Source organism: Mesoplodon mirus (assembly GCF_964341445.2).
Source record: "Mesoplodon mirus genome assembly, chromosome: 17".
NCBI classification, from domain to species: Eukaryota; Metazoa; Chordata; class Mammalia; order Artiodactyla; family Ziphiidae; genus Mesoplodon; species Mesoplodon mirus.
In genome coordinates, this window is record NC_138993.1 from 65898605 (window position 1) to 65914212 (window position 15608).

Consider the following 15608-nt stretch of genomic DNA (forward strand, 5'->3'; position numbering starts at 1 on the left):
ACTCGCAGATCACATGTGATTATTATGTGCTGAGCCCACAACTGATCCAGGACCTCTTGGTTGGGGAGTCCAGCCGTGCGCACTTCTGACATCACTCATGCCTGCGTGTGCGCGCGTGCACACACACACACACACACACACCCAGATACTTCATGATGCACTCAGACACAGTCACAGGATAACAGATACAATTTCCGCAAGGAGACAAGTATGGCCCTTTCACCCACCTCCTCGGCTTCAGCCACCTCTGCACGTCCTCTTGTTAGAATTCCACCCTTTGTGTTGCTTTAGGTTGTCCCACCTCCGAGGCCTGGACCTTTGAATTCGGTAGCGTCCTTTCTCTGCCCATGCTCTCAGGTTGCCAAGGATAGATGGAGAAATCATTCACTTCAGGACAGGTTCACGCTGTCCCACTCAGGCGGTGCCTCCTGGGCCGCTTGACACTCCTCGGCTTTCTCTCTCTTCCTGTGGGCAACAGCCCAGGTCCCGCCTCAGCCTGTCTCAGCAGGTGGAACATCTCCTCCCCAGCTGAGACGTAGGGGCCACCAGAGCGGCCCCATCCTTCCTGCCTGTCCTCCGACGGGAAAGCACGCGGTTGCCGCCGCTCCCCGCCTTCTGCCGGCCCGGGTCTCAGAGCCTCCCCTGGAGCTAGCGCCCTCATCCCTCCCCTACCTTTGGTGCCTCCTCTGGCCCACACCCCCATCCTGGCATTTTCCCACGTTCCTGTTGTGTTTCTCTCCTTCCACTCAGAAGAGAAAGCAAAGGAGGGAGAGTGATGGAGAAGCAGGTTCTCACCACTCTCCTGGGTCTCTTACAATTCTGTGCACAAACCTTGGGTTCACAAAGGTCACTTCCCCAGGAGCGCACAGGTGATCGGGGGCCACCTGCCTGCAGAGCACAGGGGCTTCAAAACTCTTCTGGCTGCTCTATGGTGTTCTTGCGACCTCAGACACTCCAGGGCTGAGCACCCTCCTCCCCCTGGGCAAGTACCACAGAAACTGGCACCTGGAAAGTCAGCGGTGACCTCCTTGTTGTGGCATCTAGCCACCACCACTTGTCCACATGCCCTTGATCTTGTGGCACTGAACATTTTTGGCTGCTGGGTCCTCCTTGAAACTCTGAATCTCTCTCCCGGCACCTGGATGCAGCGCTATTCGGAGGCTCTTTTGTCTCTCGTTACTCTTTTCCTGTGGCGTCACCTGTCACCTCGAAATAACTGAACAACGTGTCCATGACCCTGTCCAACTCTTTTTTTCTCTCCTAGATATACACACAGATGTAAATATTGATATGTATTTCTCTCTCTTTTTTCTCTCTCTCCCATTTTAGCCAGTCTGTGGTTTTAGCTATCATTTCCATGAACATTAACTCCAACCATGGATCCATGACCACGACTTCTATGGCCCGTTTCCAATTTGCCTCCACTCCCCAGCCTCCTTCCTCCTGGGCAAAGCATCAGTGTTCTTCTGCCCACACAGGACCCACATTTTGAGGTCCTCTTTGACACATCTCTTTCCTGCACTCCTCACTCCCAGTCCCCCCAATCTATCTTTTTCTGATGATTTTACCCCAGCCATGATATGGAATCACCCTCGACTTTTTCCTTCCCACCCCTGCAGTATAACTTTGGGCCTGGATCACTCCTTTGCTCCTGGACCATTGCTGGAATCACCAACCAATTTCACCACCTGCGAGCTCTTCTAATTCTAGTGCATCCTAAGTGATCCTCCAGTTGGGGTCCTGTCTAGAGCTCAAGCTCTCCCCAATATCTACCAGAGTAAAGATCCTGATATTTTATAACTGAGCCTACTTCCTCAGACTAACTCAGCCTAAGACCCTACAGAGAATATCTCAATGGGGACAACACCACTCCTTACAGAGAACTTTGGAAATTTAAAGGAGCATTTTCCCCCCCATTGTCCTAATGACCAGGCAACATCTCTGGAACATAATGGGCTGAAGTAAAGGATTTTGACATCTTGCAATGAATATGACTCCCTGGGAGTAAAGAACTCGTCTGTATCTCATGAGTTCTGAGTGTCCTCCTGGACATTCACATGAATAAAAATCCTGTTCTGGGGGATCTGGGTCAAGATCTTAACTGTTTCATGTATTTGCATGGAGTGTTTTTCTGATTTATTTTTTATTTTTTGGACAGTCAACTGAATTTTTCAAGAATACAACAACAACTGTGTAAATTGAGTCAAGATTGTTCTTTAACTTGTTAGGAACTTTAACAGGAATTGATTGGCATCTTTAAAAGCCACGTCACCTGTCTCACCCATGTCAGTCTGCATTGTGCCCGCCACACAAAATAAGGTGTGAACATCCGACCACCTCATTCTGTCTTCTAACATATTTGTGCCTAAGCATGGACATTTTAAAATACACATTATTTATTTTATAAATAACGACTTCCTTTGATATCTTAGTTATATTTCAGTTATGACAATATATTGAGTTTTCTTCAATGTGTACATGTTGGCTAGATTATTTACGATTTTCATCTGGTGGTAATAAAAGTTATGTTACAAAAATTTTGTCAAAGAAGGGGGCATTGGTCTTTGTATGTGTACAGGCAGATGAACTAGGCATTTGGCTGGTGATAACAGAGAGAGAGAGAAAAGGGAAAAGGTCAGCTGAAAAGCAGTCCTGTCCACCAGCAGCTGTGGCTGGGAAGGAAATGGAAGCTCTGGGAAGAATTCTCTAGCATTCAGGCCTAGGTTGCAGCCTGCAGCTCGATAATTGTTCTCACTGCAGCCACTGGGTCCTGGACATCCAGGAAACCGGTAAGTGCTGTCAGTCTTAAATGGTATCTAATACAATTGCTTTTATTCTAATAAGAGCAGCTCCTAACTGAATGATAAATGTTTAGATAGAAAACACAGGTGCAGTGAAAAAACATAATCTGAATACAAATATGTGTTGAATATATTATGTCTGGATGTCGTTTCAGGAGTATGTTTAGAAATCTCTTGAAGAAGGGATTTCTTTTTCTGCCCGTTCCTGGAAACTACAATGAAAATGGGCTGGAAATTTTCATGCATTAAAATGATTTCTGGATTTTATGAAATTTTCACTTGTACTTTAAGAGACAAGGTCCAAGAGGAAAATTTTTAGTGGGGGAATTTCTCCTTTTATTTCTGTTATCATGAAACATTGGCTTATCTGACTTACTGTGTGACTTGGGTGCCCCGGTGTTTAATTTCCTCTATAGAAATGTATTTGAAAGTATGTTCAAAAGAACAAGTACCATGTGAAATGAAGACAGGCTTGGTAGCCGTGGTTCTTTCCCTGCTTAGAATGAATGAGTGTTTGGAATTAGTTTTTGAAGAGCATCTATCAAAGTTTTGTCTAACATTCTCTGAAGGACTTCGTACTTTGTACCACCATCAAAGAAAGAGACTTTCTACTTTCTTTAAGTTACACTTCATTTGCTTTACAGAAATGTATAACGCTCAGTGAGTAGGAGTCCTTTCCACCTGTGTGTGTATATGTGTATGAGTGTGTGTGTACATGAACACAAATTTAAGGAAAGTTGATGCCTTATCTAATGCTGATAAGGGTTAGACACCAACTAGAGAGTCCTTATAATACACTACTAATTATATTTTGGTTGCAATACATCCATTCATGGTTTAGGTATTTCCAGTCTCCATGATTCCAAACAAGGAAACTGAGACTCAGAGAGCTTAGGTGACATTTCACAGCTATTGGGGACAGAGGAATGACTGACTGGAATCCAGAGTAGAAAACTTTCTTCTTACCCCTAACCCATGCCAAAGTTGCAAAGCACTATTTCATTTATATTTCCAATAAATTTTAAAAAAATCTTAAGGTGTCTAGAAAGAAAAATCTGTTTAAGGACAATCAATGTTGCTGCTCCCTTCACTTTTTTTCTTGGAAAAGTCAAGGAGGTTCTGTATTGCCTTGGCCGTTGGGACTGCTTTCATTTCTGTATTTTTATTGGTCCTCTGGGGTTCCCATGGGAAGGTCCCAGTCGGGGACCTCTTCTCAGTGGCTGTGATTACAGAGCAGGATTACACCCACTCCTGGAGGTCAAGTGGCTTTTAGCCCAGTGCTCCAGCCGGTGCTGCTCTGGGTCCCTCTCCAGCCCGGGCATTTGCATCTGACACGCAGGATACGGGGAGTCAAGGACCAAGGGAGAGAGCATGTGGAGAGATATTTTAAATTAAGCTCCAGAAATAGAGCTGGAGACGTCAAGCCACTCACAGGAAGGAAGAATCATTTTTCAACAATGTGTTTTAAGAATTGAAAGATTAAAAATACAGTGCTTGTTTTTCTCTTTCTGACTTACTTCATTCTGGATGACAGACTCTAGGTCCATCCACCTCACTACAAATAACTCAATTTCGCTTCTTTCTATGGCTAATATTCCATTGTATATATGTGCCACAGCTTCTTTATCCACTCATCTGTCGATGGACACTTAGGTTGCTTCCATGTCCTGGCTGTTGTAAATAGAGCTGCAATGAACACTGTGGTACATGACTCTTCTTGAATTATGGTTTTCTCAGGGTATATGCCCAGTAGTGGGATTGCAGGGTCGTATGGTAGTTCTATTTTGAGTTGTTTTTTTTTTTGCGGTACGTGGGCCTCTCACTGCTGTGGCCTCTCCCATTGCGGAGCACATGCTCCGGACTAGCAGGCTCAGCGGCCATGGCTCACGGGCCCAGCCGCTCCGCAGCATGTGGGATCTTCCCGGACCGGGGCACGAACCCGCGTCCCCTGCATCGGCAGGCAGACTCTCAGCCACTGTGCCACCAGGGAAGCCCTATTTTGAGTTTTTTAAGGAACCTCCATACTGTTCTCCATAGTGGCTACACCAATTCACATGGGTAAGCTGGGACGAAGTGAGAGAGTGGCATGGACATATATACACTACCAAACGTAAAATAGATAGCTAGTGGGAAGCAGCCGTGTAGCACAGGGAGATCAGCTTGGTGCTTTGTGACCACTTAGAGGGGTGGGATAGGGAGGGTGGGAGGGAGGGAGACGCAAGAGGGAAGAGATACGGGAACATATGTATATGTATAACTGATTCACTTTGTTATAAAGCGGAAACTAACCTACCATTGTAAAGCAATTATACTCCAATAAAGATTTTAAAATATATATATATATATATATATATGTAAAAAGGGAAAAATTCATGAAAATGAATTACCAAAATTAAATAAATAAATAAAGGATTAAAAATAGGAAATCCAAGATTCTCCAAATTGGAAGTTAGGAAACTCAAGGAGACATAGTTTCTTTATGTAATTAGATTTATGCAAAATAAAATTAAAGGCATCCCATAACTTAACTTAATGGATAATAAGTCCTTGACTGTCTGACTCAGAAATCGGTTTGTTTTGCAAGGATCCTTTAATCAGCTCTCTAGGAGGCCGCTGTCTGGCAGACAGCTAAAATACCTTAGATGACCAAGAGTTGGCTGGAGGAGCTGTGTGCTGCACAACTATTTTCCTTAAGGCAGTCTTAACGTTTTAATCAGTCTCAGTCTCAAGATTGGACATGATTGATGTGTTTCCCTTCAGAAATGTACAAACTGGCTACAAAGCATTGGCAAGGCGAGGACACCTGGGGTCCACAGCCCGGGCTTGTCTGAGGGGCGTGGCCTGGGGCAGGTCGCCAGGGTGGTAGAGTGGAGGACTGTGCTTTCCAAACTCACCCTGCGACATCACAGAGTGACTGCAAGGAAGGAACGTGCACAGCGAATTCTTTCCTGCAGTCAAAAGTCACAGCTTTCTGAAAATCTAACACCTAGAAGAGTTTTCAATATGTTTTGAAAGATGAAGTGTCACGTAAGTGAAGACCCTAAAAAAAAAGCTTGGGATTATTTTGTACTGTTGAACAGCAAGTCCTTTGGCATTTCAGGAAATACTACAGAGCCTCCTTTCTTTATCCTTGAACTTAAATCTTGCCTTTCCTTTGAAGATGAGTCCAGCAGCGAACCTCCATATTGGTCATATCTGGCGCTGGGGCTTTACACAGCAGCCCCTCTGTGGAGAGTTCTGGCGTCATGCGGCTGAGGACCAAGCTGCTGGCCACCAAGGACCGCCAGCCCCCTAAGACGGTCCTCTCTCAGACAAGGGCCCTAGAAACAAAGCCCTATTTACCCCCATCAAAGGCCTGCTTCATCCTGAACAAAATCTGCAAGCTATGAGACAATCTATTTTTCAAATTCTCATAGAGTCAAGTCTTAGCGGGGACAAATCTCTCAGGTGTTTCCTGTGTCATCTAGTTTTATTTTGTTTTGGCTGATCGGAAACAGAGCCACTGGGAGGAACCCTCGGCCAGCCCTCCCGCAACTGTTTGTGTGGGAATCGGTGACCCCAAGACCCTGTGATCGACTCAGGGCAGACATCTTGGTTCCCTCAGCAACCCAAAGGATGCCTGGCACGCAGGAGGGCGGCAAGCAATGCTTACCACAGTGCTTCTCAAACTTGAGAGTGCTTCAGAGTCAGCCCTGGAGGGCTTGTCAAAACACAGATTGCTGGGCCCTACCCCCAAGACTTCGGACCCAGGACCTCTGGGCTGGGGCCTGAGAACCTGCATTTTTAATAAGCTCCCAGGGGCTGCTGGGCCTGCTGGCCTGTGTATACTACACTTTGAAAACCTCTGGCCTAAAGATTCAGGGTTCTGAAGCTCAAATAATTTATCTCTGGGTCAGCTCCTTACCCACACCCCCAACTTACTTGGCAACAACAGGGTAAGCCGCTGGCACTTGCTGGAATTTTCCTACAGGATAATACTGAAACTCTCTATTCAGAGCCTTATTCCTTTAGGTTAGACTTTGGTCCATATTAAAATGCAAATGCTCTTTGGAGGAGGGTCAGGAATTTATTGGACAAATATTCGTTGAGCATATTCTAGATACCAAGCACTGAACTGAACCCTGAGGATTTGAAAATAAAAACAGTTTATCAGATACACAGGAGCTTATACTGGGGGGAGACAGTTGGATAAATCAATATTCACAGTTCTCATGAATTAAGGAATAATGATGTCTACTTAAAAATAATTACCAGGCAGTGTCAAAAGATGGACTACAGAGAGGCCATCAAAAGGGGGATGAAGGGACCTTCCCTGGCGGTCCAGTGGTTAAGACTCTCCGCTTCCAGTGCAGGGGGCACGGGTTCCATCCCTGGTCGGGGGAAGTAGGATCCCACATGCCACACGGTGTGGCCAAAAAATTTAAGAAATAAATAAATAAAATTAATTTTAAAAATGGAAATGAAGGAGGTCAGGCCGGAACCCCGCTCCAGGGTGCAGGGCCTGTGAGGGCTACCAGCCTGGTGACCCAGCAGAGCCTCAAGGGCAAGATCATGCCCTCCTCTGTGAGGGGGCTTAGAAAGGCAGGACGGGGAGATATCGTGGGGTGCCTGAATGCCTGGAGAGGACAGGGGAAGGGAATAACTACAACGGCCAGAGAAATAACTGGGAACAAGTGCTTCAGAATTCAGCCCAGGTCCTGCCTGGGAAGGAGCTCATGGAATGGGATTGATTGTGAAGCTGGAAATAAAGCTGAAGCACAACTGAAAAGGAGCGAAGCAAACAGAAGCAAAAGCAAAGCACTGGGAGAAACTTAAACAGAAAACACTGGAAAAAAATGGGAGCAAGAGACCTTGCTTCCCAGAGCAGCACAGAAACTTCCAGGAAAGGCAAATGGTACCCGGCATCGAAAGGGTCCAAAGCTGACACCCGTGGCAGCTTTTTGAGAATTAGAAAGACGTGCCCTCTCCACACAGACACATTTTAACAGGGACCCCTCTGGGCAGGTGAACTAGAAAGTGCCACCCCCCTGCTCCCGCCTCGCCCAGGACGCTGGGAGCTTACTCAGCAGCTGTGCCCCCACCAAGGCCTCGAGCCACATGGACTCCCCATCACTGCGACCAGCGTATTGGGACTCGGCATCACACCCAGGGTGACCGCCGGGCCCTAAAAGTGTTTCATCTACTTCTGGGTTGGTAGCAGCTGGAGGAAGACAGCAGGCTCAGGCCTTTGTAGTGACACCGTGGGATGTGTACTTGGGGAAACTTCTCTGTGGGTTCCCTTTGGCTGCAGAATAAGATGGTCTGAGAAATGAGGGGTGCTCCGGATAAGAGGCCCTGAGCGAGCGCTCCGTGCAGTCAGCTCTTTGATCTGCAAGGTACCGTCCTGCTCTCAGAATCTGTGGCTGGAGCAGATCCACCCCAGGCATGACCCCAGTCATTGATAGGGAACGACTGCGGAGAGGAAGCCTGGAAGTGGATTTATTCAATAAATATTTATAGAGCGGCTCATCCTTTCATCACCTTGCTTTGGGACAGCTCTTGACTGTTCACAGAGTGTTTTTATGTTTCTTCTATAATCAGTCCTCCGTGGCGGCAACCATGTAAAGTAGGTAGGAACTATCATTAACATTTTACAGATGAAGAAACTGGATCTCAGAGAAATTGACTTACTAAGGTCATATGAAGGAGGCTTGGCAAAACAAGGTCTGGAACCGGGCTCTTAGGACAGGGTACTTTCCACCATTCCAGAAAGTGCTGTGGCTAATAGAAGAAATGCAAAAGCCCCTACAACAGCGCCATCAGCAGAAATATAATGTAAGCTACATATAGAATTCTGAATTTTTTGGAGGGGAGCTAAAAAGAAGCAAGTGAGTTTAATTTTAATAAGAATATTTAATCCAGTTGGTTAAAAATATTATCAATTCACCATGTAGTAAATATGAAGCAATATTAATGAGGTGTTTTCATGGTTTTTTTTTCACACTAAGTCTTTGAAATTAGTGTGTATTTTATACTTAGAACACATCTCAATTAGAATGCTGGATTTTTATTAGAAATACTTGATCTGTATTTAGATTTCATAAAATTTACAACTGAAAAGTAGATTCATATACTCAAGTTGGTCCAAGCATACTTAAAAGTTTTCCAATAAGTAAACTGAGGATAAGTTTTTAAGTTAAATTTACATTAATTAAGAATAAATAAAAATTTTAAATTTAGTCCCTCAGTGATCCTAGCCGTATTTCAAGTGCTCAATAGCCACGTGTGGCTAGTGGGCCTCCCAGGAGCCTCCAGTCTAGTAGACCCAATACGTAATTTGCTCTATGTGTCAGTTAATTTAGCCTTGTCCCTTGATAACCATGTTAAAGGTTGGTCTTCTCCATCCTTGCCCATCATTGCCCATCTCTTGCGGTGGCCTCCCCTGACCTAAATTAAATCTATTCTCACTTCCTCATTCCCACAGCTGCTTGCTGTACCCACTCCAGAAGATGGAGGCTGTCATGGCCCAAGAGAGGTGATATCTTTGTAACAGTAGCTCGGTAACTTTTAGGATAGAAACAGAGAAGAAGCTGGGAGAAAGAGTGGATTCATGAACGGTTAGGACAGCGATATATCTAGGTGCAACCTGAGGAGCCTTGTGGAACATCTTTGACTTACACAGGACTCTGGCCGTCAGAAACTTGGTTCCTCTGTTTTCAAAAGCAAGTCCATCTTGATAGGGTCTGACCATCTAAATTCTGGTTGGATTTTCATAGTAGTAGAAATGGCACTCCGTTTCTCCCAGGGGGAAAAAAATGTCTTCTTATCTGAAAGTATAAGCAAAAGTGTACCACATTCACTGGATTGAGTTAAGAGCATTGTTCCTGTGTGGTTTTTAGGAAGACTTGAGTAATGATTCATTTGCCATCTGTGCACGAATATGTGTTTGCCTGTTTCTTTTCCTACACGTGAAGCATCGGCCAAGACTGTGCTGCTTTGAGGAAGAGCATCTCCTGCATCTTTGTTGTTCTGTGACCCCATTGGACCCAGGTCCTTGGGACTCGGGGATGCTGCAAAATATTTGGCAAATATGAACTATGGGTGTCCAGCCCCTCATTTTGTCTCCACATCATTGGCACCTCAGTTCCACTGAACACACAAGCAGAAATGTTTCCTTGTCCCTTGCTTCCCTTGCTTTGTTCTCACGGGGTTTAGAGGTAAGGGTTGAGGTAATGAGGGTGCAGGTCCAGGCTGGTCGGTGAAACCCGACCCAGAGGCAATTTGGTTATTAAAGTCATCTTCTTAAACTCTTGAAGTTAAGATAGTTGATGTTAGCTGCTGGGAATGCAATCCTGCCAAAAAGTCAAGCAGGAGCCTGTCTGGCCCCTCAAATATTTCACAATGGGAAGCTAGGAATGTGTCATAGCTTTCCAGGTTGCCAATTTCCTTAAATGCACATACAATTATAACTCATTCAAACACTTCTACTAACAAGTCAGAGAAGTATTGGGATGAAGAAGCATTTCCCACTAGTCCCGGGAGATGTCCAGCTAAATAAATGATCCACAATCAGATAAGCTTGAGAGACGCCACTGCTTCTCTTCCCCTATCAGAGACTCATTCAAGGCTGAAAAAAGCCCTCTTGCAAGGATGCCTGTTCAGCTTGGTTTGCCTGGAGTTAACTAAACTGAATTGATTGTGAGACTTACTTTTTCAGGGAACACTTGTGAATCGCTCAAGAATTATTGCTCTCTGAATTTCTATGGTACATGATGATTTTAAATAACCTACTTCCAGCCTCCATTAAGTTTTTAGTTATAAATTTTTTAGAAGGCCATCAAGGCTAAGCCAGTATCCAAGGTAGCCCATGGCATATCCAATATATAAAAATGACCAACTTCTGATATTTATCCTTCATTCATGCTTGACTCAGTAATGTTAAATTTTTAATGTTTTAATAATTTCATAATCCTTGGAGATATTAAAAGAAACTAATCGTGCTGATCTTAGAAATCTGAACTGACTTGTTATATTGTTGTTGTGTTAGATATGTGATTCAGCTCCAGCATTCCACAGAACAGTACATTCTCAGGTTGTGACTCCATTAAAATCTAAACTGGACTCAGCTAAAAGGCATTCATTCACTTAGTCAGTGAGTCAGTCATCAGTTAAATCAGTCGAGAAATATTTTTTGAGGACCAAATAGCCATGAACTAAGGCCCTAGGGAAACAGAAATGGAATATACAAACTGCCCTTACCCTCTGAGTGCTTACAGCCTAGAAAGGAACACTAAGGTCACGCAAGTATGAAAGGTAGAGAGGGGCTTCCCTGGTGGAGCAGTGGTTGAGAGTCCGCCTGCCGATGCAGGGGACGCGGGTTTGAGCCCCGGTCCAGGAAGATCCCACATGCCGCGGAGCGGCTGGGCCCGTGAGCCATGGCCGCTGAGCCTGCGCGTCCGGAGCCTGTGCTCCGCAGTGGGAGAGGCCACAACAGTGAGAGGCCCGCGTACCGCTAAAAAAAAAAAAAAAAAAAAAAAAAAAAAAAAAAAAAAAAAGGTAGAGAGAAAGTATAAGAGATCTGAGAATAAATATCAGATCTACCTTTCCCTCTCTAAGTTCAAATCTCTGTAAACTAGAAAAGGGTGTAAAGGGTAAGGAGCCCACACTTCATCCAGAATGACAATATCCTTATTATTTAGGAGAGTCACATCCCAAATGATTGGTTATAGCAATTCCAACAATAAAATCAATGGCCTAAATGTGAAATTAATTGGAAGTCACAGTTCTAATACACTGTTTTGGCGATTAGGCACATTAGATTGAATTGTTTAGAATGCCTAATTATTGTGTCTGCCACACTCATCTGTTTGAGTCATTCCTAACTTTTGGACTGCTGCCTAGATCATTTCTGCAGTACAGTTGCAGTTTTGCATTCTTTTCTCTCTTTTTTAATGCATAACTTTCCTCACTATATTCAAAACTCAAAGCTCTAAACTGCACTTTCGCGAATTCTAGATAAGAGCCAAATAGTTTGTTAAAGTGTTGATTTCATTGAGTTTGGGTGTAAGTTGATATTTTATTTGTGTTTTGCAGGCTCAAGGTTTAAAAGTGCCTGTGTGAAGTCACTTTTGCAGGAAACCACAGCCCAGGAGCTTTTGTGTTATCGTGTTTTGCTATCAAATACACATTACCCTGACCTTACGAGTGGATGAAGATACCTCAATTGTCTGGCTTTGCCAATTGCTTGATTTCGGAATTTTAAAAGGTGAAAGGAAAGAGAAAATCCTGCTAAGATCTGAACATCTAAGTGGCTTATTTTCCAGCATCGTCAATAGCTGCGAGCATCAGAACTAAATAGTCTCCCAAGGAGTGCCATGATATTGAACTCACTTTATTAAAAACAATTGTGTCTGCAAAACGATCAGGTGACTCAGACGTTTGTGGCCAGAGATGACACTGAGCATGCTTTCATTGCGGCCTGCAGTCTTCGAGTGGGGCATATTGATTGATGAGTGACCGCCTGCCAATAAATTCTCTCCTCACCCTGTTTCCTGGATTGGGCTTCTTTAAGCAATTTGTCACTTACCTTCAGACTTACATGTGGGATTTTTCACAGCAATAGTTTTGGAATCATTGGAACTTGATTTGATTTCATCATTTAACAGAAACGAACAGGATCCAAATTATTTTCTCATCATGGCTTTGAATGTTGCCCCGGTCAGAGATACAAAATGGCTGACCTTGGAAGTCTGCAGACAGTTCCAGAGAGGAACGTGCTCCCGCTCTGATGAAGAATGCAAATTTGCTCACCCCCCCAAAAGTTGCCAGGTTGAAAATGGAAGAGTAATTGCCTGCTTTGATTCCCTAAAGGTAAGAGAATGCATTTTACGTGTCACATCAATGCCACATTGGACTTTCAAATGGAATATTTTTCATTGTACTTTTACAGACGTTTGACAATCGATTTTAGATCCTGTTTTCTTATTTGTGGTGCCTATTGGGATATTTTCACTCAAATTTTTTCATATCAGATATATATATAAATGTTTCACGGATCCATGTTTAAATTAAAAATACATGGTGCTGTATTTTTGGTCTGGCATGACATTCATGTACCCAAGAGTTTTAAATCAAAGTCTGGCTTGTGACAACTGAGGATAAATATTTTATTAACGTTTGATCTTCTGGAGGTTATACAAAGGTGAAGAAATTGAATGTGTCACTTTTATGTGCCAGTTGTTCTGATTCACCTCTTGAAGAATTTTCTACTCTTGTGGCTTTCTTTCTTGACCAAGGGTTTCCTAAAATACTTTACTTAATAGGTTTTTCACTCTCTTTGACAATTTGTCATGGCTAACAGAAATTATTAAGTACACACGCAGTACTTCTTGAGAACCTACTATGTGCAAGTTAACACATAGCACATCAGAGAAGAAATGAATGTGATTCAAGATGGTATCCTTGGTGATCTCACTGTCTGGTAGGGAAAATACAGCAAATGGCTACAATGCAAGACAGAAAGGGACACATGCCCTAAGAGAAGGATAGAGGGCAGACTTCTATGGGGATTCATAGATGGCAGAGCTGGCTTCCAGCTGATTGTTTCAAGAAATGTTTTTGGAGGCTGTGGCACCTGAGCTGTATACTGAGTTTGGTGGAGCCTGGGCTTGAAGAAATGGGAGAATTATAATGAAAGATCTAATTGAAGGAAATGGGGATGCCTTAGCCCATAATGCTTTGAGGTTGATTTTGCCCTAAGATTATGGATTCTATCAATCCCTAACTGTCTAGGATAGTTCTAATATCAATGGATATAGGTAAGATACATAGCTTAAATTAAAAAAAGATTTGGGAAATCATAGTGCTGTGAGTTTACAAAATAGTGACCTTAGTCTTTTCTTGGGTATGAAGGGACTGGGTATGTTTTTTGGAAAAAAATCATCTTAAAGTAAAAAGACTTTTAAGTGAAAATTGAAATACAAGACTTCAAATCATATATTAAAGGGAAAATGTGTCTATAGACTAAAAGCAGAAGAATTCATTTATAGCTCAATAGAATTATTTTAAGGATTAAAATTTGAAAAATTATAGATATGTGATTTACCTCAATAACTACCCCATTTTCTTTCTTTTTTATCTTTTTTGTCTAATCTAAGTTTATTAGATTAGACTTTAAAATTATAAATCATTTTGTCTACACAGAAATGAATAGATGGATAAATCACAATTCATATAAACTATAACAGCATAAGCACATTTTATATTAGTATTTATTTTGTTTGTAGTCAAAAAAGTAAACAAAGTATGTATTTGCTTCTATGATTATCACCAATGGAAGCATTCACTATAAAAAACAGTGTAGATTGAAAACTAGAACATAAGAACTTTAAGATAGGGAATCAGGTCAGAGATGAGAAATTCATCTTCCAGGTCATCCCCAATCTCTTCATTTTATTAATCCAACCCTTCTCTGGTTAGATATTTACTATTAAACTGAGATTTTAGCAAGTTTCTTAAAACTTTTAATTCTTCGACTTCCCTGGTGGCGCAGTGGTTAAGAATCTGCCTGCCAATGCAGGGGACATGGGTTTGAGCCCTGGGGGTCCAGGAAGATCCCACATGCCTCAGAGCAACTAAGCCTGTGCGCCACAACTACTGAGCCTTCGCTCTAGAGTCCATGAGCCACAGCTACTGAGCCCATACGCCACAATTACTGAAGCCTTGTGCCACAACTACTGAAGCCTGCACGCCTAGAGCCCGTGCTCGGCAACAAGAGAAGCCACCGCAGTGAGAAGCCCCTGCACCGCAATGAAGAGTAGCCCCCGCTCACCTCAACTAGAGAAAGCCCGCGTGCAGCAACAAAGACCAACACAGCCAAAAATAAATAAATAATAAAATAAATATTTTTTAAATGGTTTTGGTTCAAGGTGTTGGAGTGTGTGTGTGCCCACGTGATTCTGAAATGCACGATTTCAGATATTATGATGTGATAATGTACAGGACAGCTTCACACTTTAAGAATTCTTGGACCCACCAATTATACTTCCTGCATAAGAGATCCATTTCCCTATCATGACTTCTACTCTCCCTTGTAAATCAACTGCTTCCCCTTTGTGGCCTCCGTTGACACTATTCAGACCTCCATATACAGTTGATTCCTCTAAGTATGTGTCCTTGTACAAGCAGGTAAGCTTCCCAAAGGCAGGATTGTGTCTTATTCATCTTTGTGCCCCAGCACCTAACGTGGTACCTGGCACATAGCAGAAATGCAATCATAACCATTCAAAGTATGCATAAACTAAGAAAGAATCCCCACAATTTTTCAAAAGGGATCATTGATGCCATTGGTGAACTTCAGACACAGAACTTCTCTGCATGAGAGTTCACCATTTTCTTTAAATATTTCCTTTTACAGCCTCTCCTTTGAAGTCTCTCCTGCTCTTTTCCCCCAGGGCATGCTCCTCGTTCTTTTAGCAGTCTAAACTGCCTGCCTATTTTACCTTTAACACCACCTCTTCCTCCCCTTGCTCCCTAACGTAGATGCTCTCCGAGACTCAGTGTTGGTCCTTTCTAGGTCAGGTTCAGTGATCAGTTCTGAAAGCGGACCTGCACTCAAATATTCAGTTCCCACCTCTGTGCTGTTCAATCCCAATTCTGCGTGTGTGCCCTTTCCTTGCCAACTTTGTGGCTCCGAATGCCTACTGAACACCCCACGTGAATGGTCCATTGTCCCCTGCAGTTCAACATATCTAAATCCACATTCTTCATCCTGTCTCCACCCTGAGCCATCATCCCACTCCATCCTTATGCCTTGTTCCCCAGGCACAA

General features: G+C 43.4%; 1 protein-coding gene across 6 annotated transcripts in view; it reads left to right on the forward strand.

Annotated features, from left to right (window-relative positions):
* Nucleotides 1-15608, forward strand: part of MBNL2 (muscleblind like splicing regulator 2) — a 153591-nt gene that overhangs the window by 39246 nt on the left and 98737 nt on the right. For all 6 annotated transcript variants that reach the window (XM_082602406.1, XM_082602401.1, XM_082602403.1 and 3 more), the window contains exon 2: nt 11874-12650. In XM_082602406.1, coding sequence (XP_082458532.1) covers nt 12477-12650 — 174 coding nt within the window. In that variant the 5' untranslated portion in view covers nt 11874-12476. The remainder of the gene's footprint in view (nt 1-11873; nt 12651-15608) is intronic.